General features: G+C 44.2%; 1 protein-coding gene across 2 annotated transcripts in view; it reads right to left on the bottom strand.

Annotated features, from left to right (window-relative positions):
- Ect2l (epithelial cell transforming 2 like) overlaps positions 1-22196 on the bottom strand; it is a 55233-nt gene extending 33037 nt beyond the window's left edge. For both annotated transcript variants that reach the window (XM_042668729.1, XM_042668695.1), the window contains exons 1-3: positions 22131-22196; positions 20530-20642; positions 2552-2714 (exon numbers count right to left, since the gene is read on the bottom strand). In XM_042668729.1, the coding sequence (XP_042524663.1) occupies positions 2552-2714; positions 20530-20642; positions 22131-22196 (342 nt within the window). The remainder of the gene's footprint in view (positions 1-2551; positions 2715-20529; positions 20643-22130) is intronic.
- Between the last annotated feature and the right edge of the window lie 3730 nt (positions 22197-25926).

Raw genomic sequence — 25926 nt, 5'->3', positions numbered from 1 at the left:
AATGCCAGAGGCTAAGTAAGCTCTCTCTAGAGGCAGATAGCACCATCCAAAATACTCAAGTGCTATGGGTGTTTTATACACATATCTGGTAGTCAACCAACAACAACAAGAACATACAATTAAAAAAAGAACTTTTTGTTTCTTCTTTTGTTTTTGTAGTAACCATATAGAAACCCTTAAGAAACAGACAAATGTAATTTTGAGACATAAACTTAAATCAATATAACTGTATGTATGTATGTATAATTTATTTGCCTAAAAATATAAATGGTCAAGCAAAAATTTTGGCAAAAGAAGCAATTAATGATCTAGAACTTAAAACAAAACTGGAAATTTAAAATTCAGTGAGTTTTACAAAAGATCAGGCTCAAGCTAAAGAAGTCATTAGTAAACTGAAAGATAGATAAAAAGAGAATCCAGATTTAAACACTGAAAGCCAAGAGAATGGGGGAAAAAGGCACACAATGGGCCAAAATGAATCATGTAAGTATTGGAATATCAGGAGAAAAAAGGCATAGAGTAGAAGCTATACATGAATAGATAACATCTCAAAATTTCCCAAAGCTGATGAAAGACATTGGTGCTGTGGCTCAAGTGGTAGAATGGTAGCCTTGATCAAAAGAAAGCTCAGGGATGGTGCCCAGGCCCTGAATTTAAGCCCAGGACCAAGACTGGCAAAACAAAAACTATAGAAAAACCTTGAGACCACCTTGAGCTTCAATAGTGAGACCTCCATCTCAACAAAACAAAGAGCAAAATACAAGATAGGATAAATAGAGATGTATAATACACCTATATTCCTAAGTACATAATAATAAAATTGCTAAAAACAAAAGACAGAAAAAGTCTGAAAACGCAGATAGAGATAAAACATACTGCCTTTAAAATTATGGAAAAATAGTGGAAACCAGTAGACAGTGAAATATTTTCAAAGTTTTTAAACTAACTTCAAACCTACAGTTCAAATTCACCAGGTGCCGGTGGCTCATGCCTGTAATCCTAACTACTCAGAAGGCTGAGATCTGACGATCATGGTTCAAAGCCAGCCCAGGCAGGAGAGTCTGTGAGACTCTTATCTCCAATTAACCACCAGAAAACAGGAAGTGGCGCTGTGGCTCAAGTGGTAGAGCTCTAGCCTTGAGCTGAAGAGCTCAAGGACAGAGCCCAGGCCCAGAGTTCAAGCCCCAGGACCACCACCAACAACAACAACAACAAAAAGGTATTTCAGCTGACCCATAGTAAAAAATATAAGGACAATTCTGAGGAAAAATGATCTCCAAGGGAAACTCAGAGATGCAGGAAAGTACACCAGTGGCTTATGCCTGTATCCTAATTACTCAGAAGGCTGAGATCTGAGTGAAGATCATGATTTGAAGTCAGCTTAGGCAGAAAAGTTCTTGAGAGTCTAATCTCCTATTGACTAACCAACTAACCAACCAATCAACCAACAAACCAAAAAAAAACCAGGAGTGAAGCTATAGATCAAGTAATAGAGTACTAGCCTTGAACACAAAAACTCAGGGACAGCACCTAGGCCTTGAGTTCAAGCTCCAGTTTCGGCATAAAAAAGAAAACAAAGAAAGAAAAATAAAAGTATAGTTATATATAAATATAGTTACGTGGACTATGTAAAACAGTAATAGTTTTATGAGGAATGTCTGTGTATTTTATATTTTTATATATATACACATATATGTACATATGTGTAGATACATATATATATGCATATTTCTGCCTACAATTGGCTATCTCTATCCAAAGGAATTAGGTATTATAAGTAATCTAGAGACAATTTAAATTTACAGGAAAGTTCAAAATGTACATGATTCTCTGGAAAGATGATATTACTTTATATAACAGACTTGGGCAGCTGTGGATTTAGATATCTACAAAGGGAGTAGAGTGGACTCAAATCAGCCCTGTATGTCCTCAAGGGCAGCATTTATCACACACACACACACACACACACACACACACACACACACACACACACACACACACACAATCATATACTCAAACATTTGCCAACAAAAGCACAGAAACTGAGCAGAGGCTAAGTGGATTTGAAGGGTTACAAACTCCTTGCATTGTCTTAGAAGTAGCAAAATATTGACTATTTTGAAATTTAAAAAAAATTCTGCATAGCTAGGTGCCGCTGACTCACGCCTGTCATCCTAGCTACTCAGGAGGCTGAGATCTGAGGATCCCAGTTCAAAGCCAGCCCAGGTAGGAATGTCCATCAACCACCAGAAAACCGGAATTGGTGCCGTGGGTCAAGTGGTAGATCACTGGCCTTGAGCTGAAGAGCTCAGGGACAGCACTCAGGCCCAGAGTTCAAGCCCCACAGCCAAATAAATAAATAAAATAATTCTGCATTATTGGAATAGTATATATCTCCTTAGGTACACTATAAATTGTTATATTTCACTTGTCCCTTCCTCTTACGGGTATGTACGCTAACCACATTTTGGGCACCCTCAGCATTGTCTTCGAGGAAGATGGATTACAATTGTATCTGTGTACTATCATTAGGAAGTGGCAGACAGTACACCTGTTCCGTTAGAAACTTCCAGGGCCAGCTGACTTGAGCAGCTGCACACAAGTCTTTCGGGTTCAGAAAGGAAAAGATGTACAGAGCGAGGCGGCGCGGGAGCACGGCACAGAAGTCCACTCTCGCCACTTGCTTCCTTTCTGCAAACCAGTCTTGCACAAACCTAAAGGGAAAGATATAAAGTTTAGTTCAAAGCACCAACATGTGACATTAATTAAAAATCCAGTAGAAATATCAGTCATTGTTCTTTCTCCAATGTTCTACCTGTAAACATAACTAAATCAAGGGCTTCCAACATCAATCAAGGATAGATTGCTTGCTTGGACTATTTTGGTGCCAATTATCTGTTCAGAACCAAGCCACCAGATCATTGGTTATATGTATATAATAACTGCTAGATCAAGAAGATTGGAGGGCTGGGAAGGTAGCTCAGTGGTAGAGTGCTTGCCTTGTATGCCTGAGGCCCTGGGTTCGATTCCTCAGCACCACATAAGCAAAAAGAAAAAAGCCAGAAGTGACGCTGTTGGCTCAAGTGGTAGAGCACTAGCCTTGAGCTGAAGAGCTGAGGGACAGCGCCCAGGCCTAGAGTTCAGGCCCCACGACAGGACCCCCCCCCCCAAAAAAAAAAAAAAGAAGAAGAAGATTGGAGCTGAGTACAGTGGCTCACCTCTATAATCCTAGATACTCAGGAGGCTGAGATCTGAGGATCACAGTTTAAAGTCAGGGAAGTCCATGAGACTCTTATCGCAATTATCCTGCAAAAACCTGAAGTGGTTCAAGTTGTAGAGCGCCAGTTAACCACCAGAAAACTGCAAGAGGAGCTGTGGCTCAGTGTGGTAGAGCCTTGAGTATAAAAAGCTAAGGGACAGTGGCTATAGGCCCTGAGTTCAAGCCTTTGACTTTTTGTGCTTCTAAGCTCACTCAGGCTTTCTCTCTCTCTCTCTCTCTCTCTCTCTCTCTCTCTCTCTCTCACACACACACACACACACACACACACACACACACACACACATACACATGCACACACAGAGAAATAGAAGAAGAAAAAGGAGGAGAAAGAAAAGGGAGAAGAGAAGAAGGGAAAGAAGAAGAGGAGACAGAGGAGAAGGAGAAAGAAGAGGAAGAGGAGGAAAGTTGGAAATAATCCAGACAGTGATAAATCCAGCTTTTCCTTGGAAAGCTCAGTGAAATTGCAGATAACTGTGAGCAGTTTCACAGCAGATTGGATTTTGCCTCAGTTCTGTTAAGTGAGAACCCAGCACAATTCATTTCCCTTAGGCTTCGGGAACTATGGAACTTTCTCCCAGTGCTAAGTGGCTACTGCTGTCCAGTGTCACTGCGTCCTATGGACACAGATGAACTCACTGAAAGAAAAGTCTCACCTAAACAAATCTTATCCTGAAATGGTTCTTTCATCCCTCCTCCTCCTCCTCCTCCTCCTCCTCCTCCCCCTCCTCCTCCTCCCCCTCTTCCCCCTTCTCCCCCCCCTCCCCCTCCTCCCCCCTCCCCCTCCTCCTCCTCCTCTTCTTGCCAGTTCTGGGGCTTGAATTTAGGGCCTGGGCACTGCCCCTGAGCTTTTACTCAAGGCTAGCACTCTACCACTTGAGCCACAGCTCCACTTCTGCCTCTTTTTTTGTAACTAAGGGGCGTCACACATGCTAGGCAAGCACTCTACCACTAAATCACATTCCCAGCCCGGTGGGTCTTCTTTCACATGAATTCCTACTGAGAAATAAAAGTGGCATCTCTAAGGATGAGGAGACCTTCACCGCCTTCATGAATGGGCTGCTGAGCATCCAACAGGCCCAGAATGGCCTTCACCACTAATTCCCCTAACCTGTGACTGAGACGGGAGCCTCACCTACAAGACTCAAATCCCCCAAACAGTAGAGTTCGCTGGTGAAACAGTCCTCAGCAAGAGGAACATTTTAATCCAGTAAAATGGTGAAAAAAGAAACAGAATCTACTCTTCCTTCACATTAAGTAGAGAAATGAACGAGCTCTGTGTGTGTATCTGTGTGTGTGTGTGTGTGTCTGTGTCTGTGTGTGTGTGTGTGTCTGTGTCTGTGTCTGTGTGTGCATGCCTGTCCTGAAACTTGAATTCCAGGCCTGGCTGTTGTTCCTGTGCTCTCGAGCTTAAGGTTAGCATCCTATCAGTGAGCAACAGCTCCTCTAGTACCTTTTATTTTGGTAAATCATTGGAGATAAGATAATAAGAGTCTCTCACCTCAGGCTCTCTTGGCTCCTACCTGTAATCCTAGCTAATCAGGAGGCTGAAATTTGAGGATTGTAGTTTGAAGCTAGCCCAGGCAGGAAAAGTCCCTGAGACTCTTATCTACTCAGAAAACTACTCAGAAAAGGCCAGAAGTGGTGCTGTGACTCAAGTGGTAGAGTGCTAGCATTGAGTAAAAGAAGCTCAGGGACAGTACCCAGGCCCAGGGTTCAAGTCCCAGGATTGAGGACAAAGCTTAAAAAAAAAAAAAGAGCCACACATTTTCCTGCCTGAGCTGGCTTTGAACTATGATCCTCATATCTCAGCCTCCTGAGTAGTTAGAATTATGTATGAGCCACCAGCACCTGGCTCAAGGAGCTACTTTTTAAAGTAAAGCAAACACAAACATGTTTTATAGTTCTTTGTTTCTAGTCTCTGCTGCTAGTCAATTATAATAATTTCAGCAAGAAGAGAAAACATCTCAGTTACAACTAAAAAGAGTGCATGAGGAGACGCAGAGCCGGTGGTTTATAGTAAGCACACTGTGGCTCATTGCACTGCAGTTAATGTTGCAAAGTAAGAAACCCGTGAAGTGAGCAAATGAACAAAATGTGCTCTGCTCATTTCTTGTGACAAAGAGAGTTTCATTTAAATAATTCATGGTGATGCTTTGTGGTGTATTACGGAATGTACAATGTGTACTTTCAAAAATAACAAAGCTCAGTAATACGGGACTTGAGTCTAATTCCTTGCTCTTCAATTTCTGATAAGAAGTAAAAGAAGCTGCCAACACTGGAAGCACGAGGCTGGAAGACCAGCTAGGAGAGGTGGCCTGGGGGCGGGGCAGGGGGCTTGGCACAGGCCCCTCGTTGTCTAGATAGCACCTCTTCATTGCTTCCCATGGCTTCCTGCAAACCTTTCTGGACCGGATCTGGTCTGAAGTGCAGTTCATGTCCCAGTTTCAGTCCCTGGTGGGAATTTCAAGGTCACTTCAAAGAGATGACACCAGAGCTCATACAGTAAACCACCAAACCTACAAAGTCTCATGGAACAGTGAGACAAGCTGGCAGTACCAAGTATCTACAACCAATGCTCATGTGCCTTTGGAACTAGCAATCATCTTCTAGGTGACTATCCTAAAACGCTGATTAATAATATGTCTAGCCAGACGCCAGTGCCTCACACCTGTAATCCTAACTACTCAGGAGGCTGAAATCTAAGGATTATGGCTTCAAAGCCAGCCTGGGCAGTAGAGTCCGTGAGACTCTTATCTCCAATTACCCACCAAAAAACTGGAAGTGGAGCTGTGGCTCAAAGTGATATAGTACTAGCCTTGAGCACAAAAGCTCGGTGACAACACCCAGGCACTAAGTTCAAGTCCCATGACTGACAAAAAGAAAAAGGGAAAAACAGAATATGTCTAAGGCCAGGCCAGAAGCCCGTGCTTCATCCCTGCAATCTTCACCAGTCAGGCTGATGAGACTCAGAGGACTGCAATTTGAAACCAGCCAGGGAAGAAAGGTGTCTCTGAGATGTCATTTCCAATTAACCAGCAAAAATCCAGGCTGGAGGTGTGGTCAAGTGGGAGACCACTAGTTGAGCACCAGCTTAGTAAGTGCAAAGCCCTGAATTCAAACCCCAGTACCGCCCAACTTTTTAAAAAAGTGGGCCAAATGGGGCTCACTGCATTGTTCATATGGCTTGTATTAAGCTTGGAAATTTTCCAAAAGCAAGTTCAACAAAATCTCATAGATAATTTTCATTGCTAAGAGCTTAGGGCTTGTATTAAGTTTGGAAAACTTCCAAAAGACAGTTCAACAAAATCTCATAGATAATTTGCATTGCGAGGAGCTTTTATCCAGTAACTCTCTGTGAGCAGTGTGCACAGGAGAGAGACAAAGACGTTGGCTTGGCAAAGACTGGGGTTTAAGACGAAGTGATGAGGAGCCCAAGGAGGGAATGGAGAGCACTGGAATGTGAATTGTGGACAGGCGGCCACAGCCTCTAAGTGGGGCAGTCAGCAAGTCTTGGGGAAGGCTGACTGGAAAAAAAGAGGAGCGCCAAATGGACTGGATGAGCCTCAGGTCCCTCATCCAGGTCTGGCCTTTGGCTCCGCACTGACTCATTGGAAGAACCGAGTGTGGTAACAATGCTTCCCTCAACCCCATTCCAGACGTGCCAGGCCAGACTTCTATGACTGAGACTCACGCACTGCAGGTGACTCTGACCAGCCCTACTTTCTCAGTGAATGTGAACTTGACTTCCTGTGGGCAGAAGGAAGAAGCGGTGGACGCTGATGCCCATGCTGATGAATACAAAGCAGGGGAATACATGCGTGACCTGACGGGAACAGATAATTCCTCTTTAACTCAGGCCCCAAGTTAAAGGCTTAAGCTCACCCTGAGGGCTGGAAGGACGCTCTGATAGATGAACATGTTATCGTTTTCCTTCCTTGTTTTCAGGGGCAGACTCAAGTTGAGATGACCAGAGAAAGGACTAGAATGAGACCACTTTAGTCCACCTTAAACCTACTTACAAAAACAATATGGAGCTGGGCGCCGGTGGCTCTTGCCTGTAATCCTTGCTGCTCAGAAGGCTGAGATCTGAGGATCATGGTTCAAAAAGCCAGCCAGGACAGGAAAGTCCGTGAGACTCTTTTTTTTTTTTTTTTTTTTGGGGTCTGGTCATGGGGCCTGAACTCTGGGCCTGGGCGCTGTCCCTCAGCTCTTCAGCTCAAGGCTAGCGCTCTACCACTTGAGCCACAATACCACTTCCGGTTTTTTTCTTTTTGCTTATGTGGTGCTGGGAATCAAACCCAGGTCCTCAGGCATGCAAGGCAAGCGCTCTACCACTGAGCCACCTTCCCAGCCCCGTCCGTGAGACTCTTATCTCCAATAAACCACCAGAAAACCAGAAGTGGCGCTGTGGCTCAAGCTGTAGAGCGCTAGACTTCAGCTGAAGAGCTCAGGGACAGCGCCCAGGCCCAGAGGTCAAGCCCCATGATATATATGGTAGGCTGGGCGTAGGATGACTTAGGTCTGTGATCCTAACAGCTGAGATCTGAAAATCCTGGTCAGAAATCATCCTAGGCAGGAAAGTTTTTAAGACTCAAATCTCCAATTAACCGCCAAAAAGACAGAAATAGAATTGTGGTTCAAGTGCTAGAGCACCATTCTTGAGTAAAACAAAACAAAACAAAACAAAAAAGCTAAGAGAGAGTTTACAGGCCCTGAATCCAAACCCCTAGTACCATCACAAAATAACGATAAAAGTTAAAGCTATTTTTTTTTTTCCTGAAAGAATAAAAATGAGGAAGAAGCAGGTAGCTTCAGGATGGATGAGCCACGGACTGGGAATTGTCACCAAAGGCTAAGGCTTTCCTGCCTCTGCACGTTGCCATCCTGAGGCTCTGCCTGACCCAGAAGTAGTTTCCCCAATGGCTGACTCAGTCCTCACACATCCTCAGCCTCTGGCAGGGGGAGAGGGCTGGCTTCTCCCTCTACTGCCTTTTCAAGGTCTTTTTAAGACTGGGGAAATCTCTGCAGCTCTCTACTGCCTCCCTGGGACTAGTGGGCTAGGCCAGAAGGCCTATCTGCTTCTCCTACACGGCCGGCAGCACCCTGGCGTGGTGGGTGACCTGTCACCTGAGGCATATCACACTTGGGGAAGGCAGCATGTGAAGAATGTGGCCGGCTTGGATGGGCAGCAGGAACTGAGGAGAGTGGAGAGGAGGGAGCTCTGCCTCCAGCTTTCCTCCACTTCCTTTTTTTTTTTTCTTTTTATTGGTCGTCGGGCTTGAACTCTGGGCCTAGGCGCTGTCCCTCAGCTCTTCAGCTCAAGGCGAGCACTCTACCATTTGAGCCACAGCGCCACTTCCGGTTCTCTGGTGGTTTATTGGAGATAAGAGTCTCATGGACTTTCCTGTCCCGGCTGGCTTCGAACGGTGAGCATCAGATCTCAGCCTCCTGAGTAGCTAGGATTACAGGCGTGAGCCACCAGCGCCTGACTCCATTTCCTTTCTTAAAGGAACAAAAATGGTTTCATATCTGATTGTGAAACTCATAGTTTTTTCTCCCTGTGTTTTACTTTTTCTATTCTTTTTTCAAGCTTAGACTTAGCAGTTTATTTACTTTACTTACTTATTTGTTTTTGCACAGATCCTGAGGCTTGAACTCAGGACCTGGGCACTGTCACTGAGCTGCTTTTGCTCAAGGCTAGCACTCTACCACTTGAGCCACAGCGCTACTTTTTCAGTAGTTTAGTGGAGATAAAAGTCTCACAGACTTTCCTGCCCGGGCTGGCTTTGAACTGGGATCCTCAGATCCTCAGATCTCAGCCTCCTGAGTAGTTAGGATTACCAGTGCCTGTCTAGAAATAATTTTTCAAAGCTCATAACAAAATCGCCTTTCAAGATTTACACCTGGATGGAACTGAACTTGAAGATTAACTTGAAGACATCTTTAAACATGGTTTGCCTAGCTATGTGATTTTCTTTGTTGATATTTTGTTTTTGTTTCTACTATGCTTTAATGCAAATTTATAATTCCTCTCATGTGGATTTTTTTTTTTAGTGTTGGTTCTGGTGCTTGAACTCAGGGCCTCATTCTCACTGACTTTGAACTGCAATCCTCAGATCTAAGCCTTCTGCATAGCTAGGATTACAGGAGTGAGTCACCAGCACCTGGTTTGCACTTATCTTTTTAGTTTTAAGCAACACAGGGAAACATGAAATAGGAAGAGGATAATCCTGGTCTCCTAGTAACATTATTATTATTATTTATTTGCCAGTCCTGGGGCTTGAACTCAGGGCCTGGGCACTGTCCCTGAGCTTTTTTTGCTCAGGCCTAGCACTCTACCACTTGAGCCACAGCACCATTTCTGGCCTTTTCTGCCTATGTGGTTACCAAGGTATTGAACCCAAGGCTTCATGCATGCTAGGCAAGCACTCTACCACTAAGCCACCTTCCTAGTCCCTGGTAACATTATTTAAATCTAAGGACCCTGTCCAGCCTGAAGCTAGACAAATTATAAACCAGTGTAGTCCTTCTTTCTTCTTCCTCTTGTCTTTTTCCTCCCTCCTCCCCCTCCCCCTTCTCATCCACCATGCTGGGGATCTACCCAAAGACCTCCTGAGTCATACCCCAGCCCTCCACTTACTCATGATTTGTCTGAGTTCCATTTCTGTAAGTTGTACTTGGAGCATTCTGCGCATAACACCAGGAAATATAGGGGAGGTAGAGACTAGGCAGGAGGGAAGGTGGCCAGGCCCTTCCACAGCTCACTCTGTGCTACCCATGTGACTATTGCTTCTAGGACTTGCTGGACCCCTCAGGGCTCCTGGGCGCCACTTCCTCTCTTATCCAGTTGTCACTCCTCTGAGCACTTCCAAAAGAGATTCTTCACAAGGAATAGACTATTAAAATCTCACCTCAAGCAGGGCACCAGTGGCTCACATCTGTAATCTTAGCTACTCTGGAGCCTTAGATGTGAGGACTGTGGTTCAAAGCCAATCCAGGCAGCAAAGTCTTGAAGACTCGTGTCCAATGAACCACCAAAAAGCCAGAAGTGAAGCTGTGGCTCGAGTACTAGAGTCCTAGTCTTAAGCAAGAAAAGCTCAGGAACAGCACCCAAGCCTTGAGTTCAAACTCTAGTACCAACACACACACACACACACACACACACACACACACACACACACACACACACACACACATTCATCTCAAGTCAATTTCCCCACAGATTCTCTATGACTCTGACAAGTCGTATGCAGGGAGTAAAAGCACACTTCGTGCATCTGGAGACTAGCACCGTGTGCTACGTGTACAGCCAGGGGCATTTTCAGGGATCATGCAATAAAACTTGTGCAATGAGCAGCCCTAGGTGCTGCTCTTGGGCTGAGAGTGTAAGACACACTTCAGGATTTGTGCCCCATAACACTTTTGGGTATCAGTGCTATTCATGCTTCCTAGTGGAATGGCTTTGTCATAGTCTTGAGTTCAGGAGATAACGAAAACTACTGAAATGAATCAAGCTGTATTCTAAAACATAGAGTACCTGGACAAACTCCAGCTTAGAGAACTAACTACCAAATACAATTTCTTTCCAATACGCTGTGGTTTTTGTCATCTTTGTAAGTGAGGGTGTTTTGGGTATGTGAGTTCATACTCGAAGGATTTACTGAGGGGCTACTATCTACCTAAGTGCTGGGGACAGAGCTGAAGCTTTGCCCTCCTGGAGGCTGGGGTTCTACCCAGCGTGAAAGGGAACGTGGACTCTGCCCACAGTCCTGCCCCTGGTCCTGCCCATCCCCCACCCAGTAAACCAGCTTCCGGTTTTTTCCATTTCTCCTTCCCTTTTAAACTAAAAAAAAAATTTTTTTTTTTAGCTGTACCAAGCAGTAAAAACCACCTCAACAATGGTAAGAATACTTTAAAGTTGTACATGATGGTGTATAAACTACCAAGCTAAAAGGATGGAGGATTTCCAGAATGCTGGATTGAGGTAAAGAGATGGAAGAATGGCCCAGATTTTCAAACTCAGATTGCACGTGTCACCATCAGAAATTTTAAGTACAAACGGACAGTTTCTCTTCGAGTACTGCCCTCCCCTTTTTGACAAAGCTTTTCTTTTTTTTTTTTTTAATTTAATTTTATTTTATTTGTGAACATACTGTACAGAGGAGTTACAGTTACATGGGCAGGATAATGCGTACATTTCTTACCAAGCATTGCAGCCTCCTCCTTTGTTTACCCTTCACATCCCTTCCCAGCCTCCCCCCTCCCCCCCTAATCCCAATCCTTCTCCTCCCCCCCCCCCCCTCACCAACGTTGTAAAGCACGTTTTGGACATGACAACTTGTACTTCTCATTGTTGCAACAGGTCCACCTGTATCCTTAAACAACTGGTTTTTCCCCATCTCCTCCACAAGTTATACTGACATCAAATATAGTGAAAGCAGGGGTTATACTGTGGGGGAGGGACATACAAAGCAACAAAGAGATAATCTTATAAATGTGTTAGAAACACATGCATGAAAGAAAAAAACATTAAAATACACATCTAAGGGTTCATTTTCCTGACATCACATTATCTGACCTTTTCCGCTTGACTCATACATATACTAGATATTACAAATAAGGGAAACCATGGGACCTACGTTTCTTTGGGCCTGGCTTACTTCACTTAATATAATTTTTTCCAAGTTTTTCCATTTCCTAACAAATGGGGCAATGTCATTCTTTCTGATGGAGGCATAGAATTCCATTGTGTATATATACCACATTTTCTTGATCCATTCATCTACTGAGGGGCATCTGGGTTGGTTCCATATCTTAGCTATGGTAAATAATGCTGCAATAAACATAGTTGTGCTGGTAGCTTTAGTGTGGTCTTGTTTGTAAACATTAGGGTAAATGCTCAAAAGTGGGATTGCTGGGTCATAGGGGAGCTCTATGTGAAGTCTTTTGAGGAACCTCCATACTGCTTTCCAAAGTGGTTGAACAAGTTTACATTCCCACCAACAATGAAGTAAGGTTCCTTTCTGTCCACATCCCCTCCAGCATCTGTTGTTGTTAGAGTTCTTGATTTTTGCCATTCTAACTGGAGTGAGGTGATATCTCAATGTTGTTTTGATTTGTATTTCTTTTATTGGTAGGGATGTTGAACATTTCTTCATGTGTCTATTGGCCATCCTTCTTTCTTCTTCAGAGAAGTTTCTCTTTAAGTCTTTCGCCCACTTATTTATTGGGCAGTTGTTTCTTTGAGGATTTGTTGTTGGGGGGTTTAATTTTTTGAGTTCCAAGTATATTTTAGATATGAGACCCTTGTCCGTTGTATGGCTAGTAAAGATCTTCTCCCAATCCGTGGGCTTTCTATTGATCTTGCTAGCTATGTCATTTGCCCTGCAGAAGCTCTGCAACCTTATGCAATCCCATTTGTCCAACCTTTCTTGACAAAGCTTTTCTACTTGACCAAACTTCCATTAGGTTCCAGAGTCTTCTCTGAGGCCCACCTGTGCTCTTCCCTGTGAAACGTAGCTTTTGCAAAGAGCTAAGTCATTTTACCGTGAGCGTCAGCGCCCCCTCCCCACCATCCGATCACCCTGGAAATCTGACCTGGCTCTGGCTCCTCACCGCTCTCCACCTCTCAGGGGATGTCTGATTCCCCTGCCTGTCTCCAGGCCTTCGCCCTGAGCTACCTCTTGGTCATCTTCCATCCTGACTCCCCTCAGCGACTTGGTTACACATTTCCACTTGCCTGTGCTCATTTTCTCCCCAGCTATTGATCCATAGCTGTAGCCCCTATCTGGGGTCACCCCTGTCGTGGGGGGGGGTCCTGCATAGTTCACCTCACTGTGCTTTACCCAGTGTCATCTGACCTCTGACAGCCAAAGCAATTCTAGGCAAAAAAAAAAAAAAAGCAACGAGGGCAGTATCACAATCCTAGACCTCAAGTTCTACTACAGAGCTATAATAACAAAAACAGCGTGGAACTGGCACAAAAATAGAGCCGAAGATCAATGGAACAGACTAGAAAACCTGGAAATAGCACCATATATTTACAGCTATTGAAGAAAGGAGGTCAGGTCTGGCCAGTGCCATGTTGGCCACATGGTTGGATGGTAGGGTCTGGCATCTGGTCTTCATGCTGGGGAAGAGAAAGGCCCCAGCCTCCCAGGTGGTGGGCGTGGCCTGAACCCTGTCTGATAGGTTACTGAATCTGCCAGTCCAATGCCTGGCATTGGGAATTTCCTGCTCGGGCGCTATTCAGGCCCAGACCAGACAGCTACCGCCAGGACGCCATGCCGTGTGTCCTGTGTCCTAAGTCAGCTCTCCATCGGAGCTGAATTGGCTTTGTTGGTATTCTTTTTGTTCTTTCCCTCTCTCTAGCCTGTTTCCTAGCTGTGTTATGTGTATTTGGGGGCTGCAGGTCTTTGTAACAATGGGTGACCTGCACCCTGCTAACTGTATAATAAAGACCCCAATATTCTATTTCCAAAATGTGGCTTCTGGGATGATTCACCTTATAACACTATCTGATATGTGGTAAGGGAGCCAAAGGTATGCAGTGGGAAAAAAGCCTCTTCAATAATTGGTGTTGGGAAAACTGGGCATCCAAATGCAGAATATTAAAAGTGGACTCCTGTTTGTCACCTCACAGTGGATCAAATACCTCAATGTCAGACGTGAAACCTTGAAATTACTGCAAGAGCAAGTAGGAGAAAACACTAGAACTTATAGGCATAGGCAGAAATTCTTTGAAAAGAATCCTAGGGGCACTACAACAGCAGATAGGAGAGAGACTTGACAAATGGGATTGACTCAATAAAAAGTTTCTGCACATTTGGAGTTGATCTGCTGCAGGGTGATATATAAGGATCCAGCCTTAGTTTTTGTTTTTGTTTTTTTTTCATTTTTATTTTTTGGGTCTGGTCATCGGGCCTGAACTCTGGGCCTGGGCGCTATCCCTCAGCTCTTCAGCTCAAGGCTAGCGCTCTACCACTTGAGCCACAGCGCCACTTCCAGCTTTTTTCTTTTTGCTTATGTGGTGCTGAGGAATCGAACCCAGGGCCTCAGGCATGCAAGGCAAGCACTCTACCACTGAGCCACCTTCTCAGCCCCCCAGCTTTAGTTTTATACAGGTGTTAAGCCCATTTTGCCAGCACCATTTACTGAAGAGGCTGTCTTTCTTCCATTCTATTTTTTGGGCTCCCTTATTGAAGATTAGGTGGCTATAGGTCTGCGGGTTCATTTCTGGGTCTTCGGTTCTATTCCATTGGTCTTCAAGTCTGTTTTTGTGCCAGTACCAAGCTATTTTGATTACTATGGCCTTGTAGTAGAGTTTGAAGTCTTGAAGTATTGTTATTCCTCCAGCACTGTTCTTTCTGCTAAAGATTATTTTTGCAACTTGGGGGTTTTTTATTGTTCCATATGAATTTTTGGAGCGTTGCTAAGTGAAATGAACCCCAAGATATGGACACAGAGTTCTGTCATTATTGTTATTGTTTTAAATGTACTATGTGATTTTTTGTTTCCTTTGTATGTTCTTCCCCCTATGGTATATCCCCTGTTGTCACTGTACTTGATTTTGGTCCCCTGAATCTGGTATAAACATTTGTCTAATCTGGGGAGGAGAAGGGAAATAACAAAATGCTGAAACAAGGACACAGGATGACCCGTTGCAACAATGAGACCCACAGGACAGTATATTGGAAATGAGCTTGCGGGGGAGGGGAGTGGGGGCGGGAGGAGGAGGGGAGGGGAGTAGGAGGCAACAACAAGGGAGCGGTAACAATGGTCTACAAGTAATGTACTCACTGCCTTACTCATGTAACTGTGACCCCTCTGTGCAGCATACAATAAAAATTTTAAAAATAATAAAAAATTAAAATTAAATTCCTAAAAAGGAAAAAAGTGTCTGCAGAGCAAAGGGCATAGTTACTAAACTAGAAAGACAGCCGTGAGACTGGGAGATCTTTACTAACAATACATCCAACAAAGGCCTAATATCCAATATATACAAGGGAGCCTTCTACATCTTCACCATCTGCACACGCACACACCATCTCTTCAAGTGGACTTGGTGTAATTCAGAGTGATGTAGCTGTGCTGGATTTAAATTAAGCTAGAGATATGCTGATCCTAGAAAACCACACACCTCATTTCCTCTACAGATGACAAAAGAGACCTTTCCTCCTCTGATCCCTCCTTGGAAAGAGCAGATGGTGGGCTGGGTGGGGGAGTGTGCCCAGGGGTACATGGTTGAGTACCTTTTCCCACCTCTCCTCAATCCCAATTCCCCTTCTGCTCTGATGGAGACCGTAAGGTCTGGAGAAGGGAGAGAGGCGTGTTTAAGAACTGACCCACCAGCCTACACAAGATGGAGGCATGCAGAGGAGTGACTTGAGCCAAGAAACCGGTTATATAGGGAGAGGGTAGGGAGGAGGTATGACCACAGCAGATGGGGCTGTGACATCAGAGTCTAGGAACCTATCACAGTGCATAGGAGGCGTGACCAGGGTGGATGAGGACTGAGACCTCAGAGGAAAAGGAAGTGACCTCAGAACCTGGGGCCTTTCCACTGCCTGGGTTAGAGGTGCTGGCTGTGACTTCTAGGGAGGGCCATGCGTGAGCAGAGGGAAAGCAAAGGGGAAGGGGCCATTTTTTTCCAGGCCAAGCTAACAGAGACCAATGACTGTTCATAAACTCTCTGTCTCTCTTCGAGTCTGTCTCTCTATGTCTTTCTTTTTGAGTTTGTATCTGTAGCTCTGTTTTTCTGTAATTGTCTCTGACTCTGCCCCTCCCTCCCTCCTTCCCTTTCCCCCTCCTCCCCTGTTGGTGAATGTTGTCCCACCCACCCAGGAGAGCTGCAAGTTCAAACAGCTCTCAGAATGAAAAGTCTTTGTAGAAGGAAAGCTGTTCTGGCAGCTGAGCAGAAGCAGTTTAAAACCGGTCCCACCAGTGTGGCCAGGAGAGCAACAGAAACTGCTCAGAGATCTTTCCAAGTGTGACACAAACAGCCCAGTTTCCTTTAAGGAGTCACAGGAAAGGTCAATGAAGTCTGGAGGCAGAGGGGAGGTAGCCATGGGAGCAGTTTGCTCTGTGGGCCTGTGAGCATAATGCAAGGGAATGCCAGGATGGAGATGTAAAAGCACTGCTGGGTGGCCAAGGGGCAGAGGAGGCCTTCCGGGTGGTGGTGGTGGTGACATGGTACCACATTAAAAAGAGAGGAACTGGGTGTATGGGGCGGGTCCCCCTCAGTAGGAGATGGGTACTTACTATTAGACTGAGTGATTATACACTTTTGTGAATTATTAAACCTACCAAATGTACCCTTAAATTAGCAACTTTTATTGTACGTGAATTAAATCTCAATAAAGATGTATTAACTTATTTTTTTCCATTTATTTGTTTGTTTGAACCAGTCCTGGAGCTTGAACTCAGAGCCTGGGCACTGCCCTCGAGGTTTTGTGCTCAAGGCTAGAGCTCTACCACTTGATCCATAGTTCCACTAGTGGCTTCTTGTTGGTTAATAAGAGGTGAGAGTCTAATGGACTTTTCTGCCTGCACTGACTTTGACCCACCATCTTTAGATCGCAGCCTCCGGCACAGGTCAGATTACAGGTGTGAGCTGCAAGTGCCTGGCTCTGTATTAATGTTTGTTGTGATTAAATGTGTTGGGCTTTGAGGTTTAACTAAAGCTAGATTAGATCAGCTTTGTACTTTTAAAAGCAGTTGACATACAAGCAAAATTATTCAGATACATGAGAATACCTTCCTGGGCATAGAGGAAGTGTAAGAAAAGGTTTAACCAGACTCTGGAGAATGAACTGATTGATACTGAACAACAAAAACCACGTCTACAGATTAAAGATGCATTCGAGATGCCAAATCATAGAAACCATAAACTCATATTCAACTTTTTCGTAAATCAGCAGCGACATAAAACTATGAGTCGCGTACTGGTGTCTGCAGAAACACCTGATATCAAACCAAACAAAGAAATTCCCCCTGTGGGTTAGTTCTATATTCTTGAGGCACCAGAGACAGGATAAAGTTTCCAGTGTCATACCTAATGTTAAACTACCTCAAAATATACCACAAGATCTCTACTGACCTCTAGTGGTGATCACTGAAACTACATGGTTTATCTCTTAGATCTTGAGACAAGCAATTTTGCACCTGAGGTTTGATCTATTTTATTTTTCTTATTCTGAAAGCTGTCGAGTTGGAATAAAAGGAAGCAAAGCAAATAGCTATTCTTATATGTTTCTTCCTCAATGCCCTGTCTTTGCAACCTCACTCAACAGAGCCAGGAAGCTGCCTGTCGCCTTCCAAGGACTCCACCTGGGAAGGTCAATTCAACAAGTTGCTTAGCGCTCGTAGATTCAGAGCCCAATAGAAGAGGGAGGGAAATGACTGATCAAATGTGATAGGTAGGTGGGCACCAGGGGCTTACACCTGTAACTAAGTAGCTGTACTTAGGAAGCTGAGATCTGAGGATTGCAGTTCAAAGCCAACCTGGGCAGAAAAGTTCCAGTGAGACAACTATCTCCAATTAAACACTAAAAAAAAAAAGCAGAAGTGAAGGCGGGTGCCAGTGGCTCACGCCTGTAATCTAGCTACTCAAGAGGCTGAGGTCTGAGGATCACAGTTCAAAGGCAGCCCGGGCAGGAAAGTCTGTGAGACTCTTCTCTCCAATAACCACCAGAAAACCAGAAGTGGCATTGTGGTAGAGTGCTAGCCTTGAGCTGAAGAGCTCAAGGACAGCACCCAGGCCCAGAGTTCAAGAAAAAAACAACAACCCAGAAGTGGTGCTGTGGTTCAAAGTGATAGAGCACTAGCCTTGAACAAAAGAGCTCAGGGATAGTGCCTATGCCCTGAGTTCAAACCCCATAACCAACAACAACAACAAAAATGGATAAGCAAGAAAAAGGGGGAAGGAAGAGTGGATGGCAGATTGCAAACAAAATCAAGTCCATTTGGTCATGCACAACTTGCAGATTCTTTGGGGGAGTTTTTTTTTGTTGTTGTTGTTGTTTTGTTTTTCCTTTTGGTTGTGGGGCTTGAACTCTGGGCCTAGGCACTGTCAGCTCTTCAGCTCAAGGCTAGTGCTCTACCACTTGAGCCACAGCACCACTTCCAGTTTTCTGGTGGTTAATTGGAGATAAGAGTCTCACAGATTTTCTTGCCTGGGCTGGCTTTGAACCCCAATCCTCAGATCTCAGCCTCCTGAGTAGCTAGGATTACAGGCATGAGCCACTGGCGCCCAGCTTGCAGATCCTTTTTGGTAGCTAAGAAATCAGAAGCTTAGTCTACATCACCTGGCTTCAGTGACATCACCTGCCTTCAGTGAAAGCAACTAATTCCCGGTGACGACTTGCTGAGGGTTTAACTGAATAAACATTTGGAAATAAGAGCGCCTCTGTGAGCGAGGTTCATTCAATGGAGATAAAATTGTCTCAATTATTTCAGGGTTGGGAATGTGGCTTAGTGGTAGAGTGCTTGCCTACCATGCATGAAGCCCTGGGTTCAATTCTTCAGTATCACATACACAGAAAAAGTTGGAAGTGACAATGTGGCTCAAGTGGTAGAGTGCTAGCCTTGAGCAAAAGAAGTTCAGGGACAGTGCCCAGGCCTTGAGTTCTTGTCCCAGGCCTGGCAAGACAAGAAAGAAAGAAAGAAAGAAAGGGAGAAAGAAAGAGAACCATGTTCCAGAAAATTCTATTATTACTTTTGTTGTTGTACTCAGTCCACCAGAAATCCCCCAGACTGATCCCCACAAAAGCCATTATTTTGGGAAACCATCCTTAAGGATCTGCTAATGACCCACTGGGGTTCTTCAATCTGGTCTAGGATACAATGAAGAATTCTCTAGAATATTCCCAATCATCTTGTTTTCCCCTAATCTCACCAAAGAGTCAGTATCTAACACTTATCTGACTAGCTAACAAGCCTCTAGGTGCTCTGATAATAACTGATTCTGAGAGTCAAGTGACTGAGACACTGTGACCTTTACAAACTAGAGAAAGCTAATGACCCTTAGAGTACCAATTCCTGATCAGAGCCCTAGCTACCCCTGGGTGTAATTCCAACAAGCAAATGTGACAATATCTACACTGACGTATTTTAGGAGCAGAGGCAAGGGAAGATTAAGAGAAGGGGTACAGTGGTGGTTGCTGGTCACCAACATATGTCTTGCTCATATCTCTAAATGTCACTACTATTGCCACTTCTCATATTTCTAAGATCCATTCATTATTTAACAATCCCTTATGAAGTAACTTCCTATGTATCAGGTACCCATTTGGAATATATTGTCTGTCTAATAGCTTCAAGAAGAATTTAACAAATCAAGAGAATCTTAGAAATATACTGGTTGAGCTAGATGCTGGTGGCTTATGACTGTACTCCTAACTACTCAGGAGGCTGACATCTGAGGATCTGAGGCCTGAGGATCAGGGTTCAAAGCTGGTCTGGACAGACAAATCCGGGTATCTCCAATTAACCAGCAAAGATCTGGAAGTAGAGCTGTGGCCCAAGTAATAGAGCACAGAAAAAGCTAAGTAAGAGAGGTTGAGGACCTAAGTTTAAGTACCAATACCAGCTTCCCCTCCCCCCCAAGAAATGATATGTACTGGTTGAAGCCCTAGACAGGATTTTTGTTTGTTTATTGCTTTTTTTTTGTTTTGTAAAAACAAAAAAGAGTAAGGGGCGGCAGAGGGGGCTCAAGTATATACATTCCAAACAAACAGACTAAAGGATGAAATATACCTGGGAGAAGAATCCAATGGTGTAAGTTCTCTGAACAACTAAAGAACTGTTTAACAAAAGAAATACCAGGAAGCAGAAGCATGCTGGGGGGTGGGGGAATGAGAGAGAGGGCACACAAATGGAGGAAGGAAGGAAGAACAAACGCAGCCCTTATATTCACTGTACGTTGTGTAAAAATAGACTATGTAACTTCAGCACAGGGAGGGGAGGGGGAGGGGAGAATGATGAAATGGGCGACAGTGACTGATGTGCTCATCATCTGACATGGAACTGAAATCTCTTTGTACAACTACATCATCATCATCATCATCACAGCCTCTCCAAGGTAAGAAAAGTGGTCAGATTCCACTCTCTCTCCCAGGCTCCAATTCAGTTTCAAGAAGACTTTTTCTTTTCTTAAATAGGGAAAAGAAAAACCTTGAAAGGTTATATAAACATTTAGCTAGTTTTTGTTTTAAGAACCAAGGATGATTACATCATGAGGCTACACTTACCGTAATTGTGATTTAGTGCATCGTAAAAGCATCGTGAACAAGAATTCCTGACGTTGTTTGTTGGTCCACAGGTCAAACCAGTGACTTATCAGAGCAACTCTTTCCTGGAAAAGCTGGAAAAGAGTTAAAGGATATATGTTACTGTGCCTGCCCCGTAGATTTTCAGTTGCCAAGCAATCTTTAGACAACCTGCTAACAACCTCCAACGAGTATTTGCACAGCATATTACAGTTCACAAAGTGCTTTAACATATGTTGGAGGGAGGCTGTGCTTTCAGCGCACACTGTTTCTATTCAAGGACGCAGGCAGGCCCGGGCTTGTGAGGTGGCCAATGCCAATGACTGGCAGGGATGTAATTACAGAAAGGAAAACAAAGAGGTAATGACTCCCAGCTCTTGTTTCAACTTTGGTTAATGTGGCCTAGGGAAACAGATTCCATCTTGAAAACACATAAAAGCTCACTCTTTTAGCGACTCACCAGTGGCTCATGCCTGGAATCCTAGCTACGCAAAGGCTGAGATCTAAGGATCAGGGTTCAAAGCCAGTGAAGGCAATATTGTCCATAGGCATTCTTATCTCCCATGAAGCATCCAAAATCTGGAGGTAGAGCTGTAGCTCAAGTAGTATTGCCCTAGCCTTGAGCAAAATAGCTCAAGGACTGCACCCAGGCCTTGAGTTCAAGTGCCAGAACTGGCACAAAAAGCAAAAACATGAACTCAATATATAATAGCCACATGCAAGTAACTCAGACCTAGAGTCCTTACTACTATAGAAGGATGAGATCTGAGGTTCATAGTTGAAGTGAGCCTCAACACCAAGGTTTGTGTGAGTCTTATTTCCAATTAACCATCAAAAAGCCAGAGTAAAGGTGTGGTTCAAGTGGTCCACACAGCCTTGAGCAAAAAAGCTAAGAGTGCCCTAACCCTCAAGTTGTTTAAGCCCCTAAACACACAAACAAAAAAGTCAGAGTAAAGGTGTGGTTCAAGTGGTCCACACAGCCTTGAGCAAAAAAGCTCAGAGTGCCCTAACCCTCAAGTTGTTTAAGCCCCTAAACACACAAACAAAAAGTGTCATGGGCTCGGCACTGGTGGCTCACGCCTGTAATCCTATCTACTCAGGAGGCTTAGATCTAAGGATCATAGTTCAAAGCCAGCCCGGGGCAGAAAAGTCCACGAGACTCTGATCTCCAATAAACCACTAGAAAACTGGAAGTGGCACTGTGGCTCAAGAGGTAGAGTGCTAGCCTTGAGCTCAAGAGCACAGGACAGTGCCCAGGCCCAGAATTCAAGCCCCACAACTGACCTCAAAAAAAGGCATCATGGGGCTGGTAAGGTGGCTCAGTGGTAGAGCGCTTGCCTTGCATGCCTGAGGCCCTAGGTTCGATTCCTCAGCACCACATAAGCAAAAAGAAAAAAGCTGGAAGTGGCGCTGTGGCTCAAGTGGGAGAGCACTAGCCTTGAGCTGAAGAGCTGAGGGACAGCGCCCAGGCCCAGAGTTCAGGCCCCATGACCGGACACCCCCCCCCCCAAAAAAAAAAGGCATCATGGTAAAATTGACTTTATAAATTACATGTGTAAAGTTCAATAAAATATATAACTCACTTGTCTATTTAAAGACTTGTTGCTAAAAGGTGTCCAAGCACTGAACCTAGTGTGGAAGCTCTCCATATCCAGAATTTTCTGGGACTCCCCAGTTGACATCACAGCAATTTATTTCCTTCCACTTCTAGGAATTATAGGTTCATTTTAATAAACGTGTAATTAAGATCATTTAAAAACATCTAATATATTAACATTGTGCCTATGGGCATTATAAAGTTACAGAAGTTCAGATAGAAACATACATAAATACAATATATAGATATACTGTAATTAGAATTATAACCCATGTATGTGTCTATAATTCACATGTATGTACATATATATTGAGCTATATTAATATACACAAAAATCCATCCATGCCAAATCATTGCAATTATTCTATCCTTATGTAATTGTACCCAAATCAGAATGTAATCACAAATTATTTTTAAATTTTCTGAGAAATAGAAAGTGGATAAGGAGGGCTGGGAAGGTGGCTCAGTGGCAGAGCGCTTGCCTTGCATGCCTGAGGCCCTGGGTTCGATTCCTCAGCACCACATAAGCAAAAAGAAAAAAGCCGGAAGTGGCGCTGTGGCTCAAGTGGTAGTGTGTTAGCCTTGAGCTGAAGAGCTGAGGGACAGCGCCCAGGCCCAGAGTTCAGGCCCCACGATCAGACCCCCCCCCCAAAAAAAAAGAAAGTGAGTAAGGAAAATATTTCAGGAAGGTTTATTGAACATTCAGAAAAGGCATGCATTAGCTGTGCACTGCTGCATAGCAGATCACTGCAAAATTCATCAGCTCAAAACAACAAACACTTATCATCTCAATAGTTTCTGAAAATCAAAAATACAGGCACAAAGCTGGGCACCAGTAGCTCATGCCTATAATGCTGAAATCTGAGAATTGCAGTTCAAAGAAAGCCCATGACACTCTTTTTTTTTTTTTTTTTCCCGGTTGTGGGGCTTGAACTCTGGGCCTGGGCACTGTCCCTTAGCTCTTCAGCTCAAGGTAAGCACTCTACCACTTGAGCCACAGCCCCACTTCAGGTTTTCTGAGTGGTTTATTGGAGATGAGTCTCACGGACTTTTCTATGTGGGCTGGCTTTGAACTGCGATCCTCAGGTCTCAGCCTCCTGATAGCTAGGATCACAGGTATGAACCATCAGCGCCTGGCCCCAAGAGACTTTTATGACCAATTAACCATAAAAAACTAAAAGTAGTCAGGCACCAGTGGCTCACACCTGTAATCCTAGCTACTCAGGAGGCTGAGATCTGAGGATCCCGGTTCAAAGCCAGCCTGGGCAGGAAAGTCCATGAGGCTCTTATCCCCAATAAACCACTAGAAAACCAGAAGTGGCACTGTGGCTCAAGCCGTAGAGTGATTGCCTTGAGCTGAAGAGCACAGGGACAGTGCCCAAGCCCAGAGTTCAAGCCCCATGACCAACAAAAAAAAAAAAATAGCTAAAAGCAGAGCTGTGGCTCAAGTAGCAAATTGCTAGCCTTGAGTGGAAAAAGTTAAGGGACAGTGCCTAGGCCTTGAGTTCAAATCCCAGTTACCAGAACTAAGTGTGTATGTGTGTGTATGAATGAGTAAGTAGCCTGGCAGAGTTTGATTTTATCTCATAAAGTTGAACATACGCATATATTTACCCCAACAGGAAAAAGAACTACACATTTGGATTAAAATATATCTACCAAAACACTCACAGGTGCTTATTATTTGAAACAACCCAAGCATTAGCATCCAGCAACAGTTGAATGGATAAACATGTTGTCATATATTCATGTGATGGAATACAATTCGCCAATGAGATGACAGATCTGAACTCTATACCCATTATGGACCAGTCACACATGTACTATATTATCAAAAAAGCTAGGAATATGATTTCATGTATCCAAAGTGTTACCACTCCAGTGTTAAAAGTCAATAGTAGTTCTCTTTGGAGAACACGGGGAGGGCTATATTTGGGAGAGGGCAGGAGAGGAGCTAGTTGGAACCCAGGTCATTATAGTCACTTTATAATTCATTGACCTCTACACTCATTATTTGAATATTTTCCAGATAACCTATTTTGATCAAGAAATTTGTAGTCGGGCACCTGTGGCTCATGCCTGTAATCCTAGCCACTCAGGAGGCTGAGATCTGAGGATCGCAGTTCAAAGCCAGCTTGGGCAGGAAAGTCTGGAAGACTCTTTTACTCCAATAAACCACCACAAAACCGGAAGTAGCATGGTGGCTCAAGTGGTAGAGTGCTAGCCTTAAGCTGAAGATCCGAGGGACAGTGCCCAAGCCCAGAGTTCAGGCCCCACAACCAACAATTAAAAAAAAAAAAGAAAAAAATTTGTAAAATTTGTAATCCACAATACCATCAGACACTATTATGTGCCTCATGAAGACATTGGGTAAGTATTTGCTGAGTAAATGAAATGTTCATATTGCTATGATTTCAATGTATCCTCATTAAAGTTCAGGTTTGGGAACTTAATGGTCAAGGAAATGGCAACCAAAAGTGAGGCTTTGAAAAGGTACTTTGCAAAGACTACCACCCTCTTGAGAACACCATCAGGATTCGACTCCCTGGGCCTTCTGTCTACTGCCATGTGGGGCAGACCAATCATTCCCTCCAAGGCATGCACAGAAAAATGCCATCTTGGCAGCAGAAGAGGTGTTGAAGGTGTTGAAGAGTTAATCATCAATAGCATGTAATCAAACATGGTTATACAATGAATCTCCCATAAAACCCCAAAGGACCGGGTTCCAAGGCCTTTGATTGTTGAATGCATAGAGGTGCATGGTCAATAGCACGCAAGCTCTGCATCCTTTCCCTGTGCATCTCTTCCATCTGGTTATTCATCTGTGTCCTTTCTAAAAAATATCCTTTTGGGGGCTGGGAAGGTGGCTCAGTGGTAGAGCGCTTGCCTTGCATTCATGAGGCCCTGGGTTCGATTCCTCAGCACCACATAAGCAAAAAGAAAAAAGCCGGAAGTGGTGCTGTGGCTCAAGTGGTAGAGTGCTAGCCTTGAGCTGAAGAGCTGAAGGACAGCGCTCAGGCTCAGAGTTCAGGCCCCACGACCGGACCCCCCCAAAAAAAATATCCTTTTGAACAAATAAGCAAATGTATATGTAAACTATTTCCTGATTTCTGTGAACTATTCTAGCAAATTAATCCCAAAAAAGAGGTCATGGGAATGGGGCTGGGAAGGTGGCTCAGTGGTAGAGTGCTTGCCTTGCATGCATGAGGCCCTGGGTTCAATTCCTCATCACCACATAAGCAGAAAAAGCTGGAAGTGGGGCTGAGACTCAAGTGGTAGAGCGCTCGCTAGTCTACAGCTGAAGAGCTGAAGGATGGTGCCCAGGCCCAGAGTTCAGGCACCACGACCAACAAAAAAAAAGAAAAATAAATAAGATAAAATAAAAAGAAAGAGGTCATGGGAAACTGGTACAGCTGCTCAGTTCGAAGCACAGGTTTCAATCTGGGACCTGTGATTGAAATCTGATATTTTTTGGATCTTGAATGTTTCTCAAAGATCCAAATGGGGTTTTTGTTTGTTTTGTTTTGTTTTTATTTCTTGTGCTGCTCATAGGGCTTGAACTCAGGCCCTGGGCACTGTCCATTATCTTTTTTGCTCAAGGTCAATGCTCTATCATTTGAGCTACAGCTCCACTTCCAGCATTTTGCTGTTAATTAGAGTTAAGGGTCTTACAAAATGTTCCTGCCTGGGGATGGGAAGGTGGCTCAGTGGTAGAGTGCTTGGGGTGCTTGCCTTGCATGCACGAGGCCCTGGGTTCAATTCCTTAGCACCACATAAGCAGA

This window comes from Dipodomys spectabilis, unplaced genomic scaffold (genome assembly GCF_019054845.1).
Source record: "Dipodomys spectabilis isolate Male_0828 unplaced genomic scaffold, ASM1905484v1 ptg000001l, whole genome shotgun sequence".
NCBI classification, from domain to species: domain Eukaryota; kingdom Metazoa; phylum Chordata; class Mammalia; order Rodentia; family Heteromyidae; genus Dipodomys; species Dipodomys spectabilis.
This window is presented reverse-complemented; position numbering and strand designations above follow the sequence as displayed.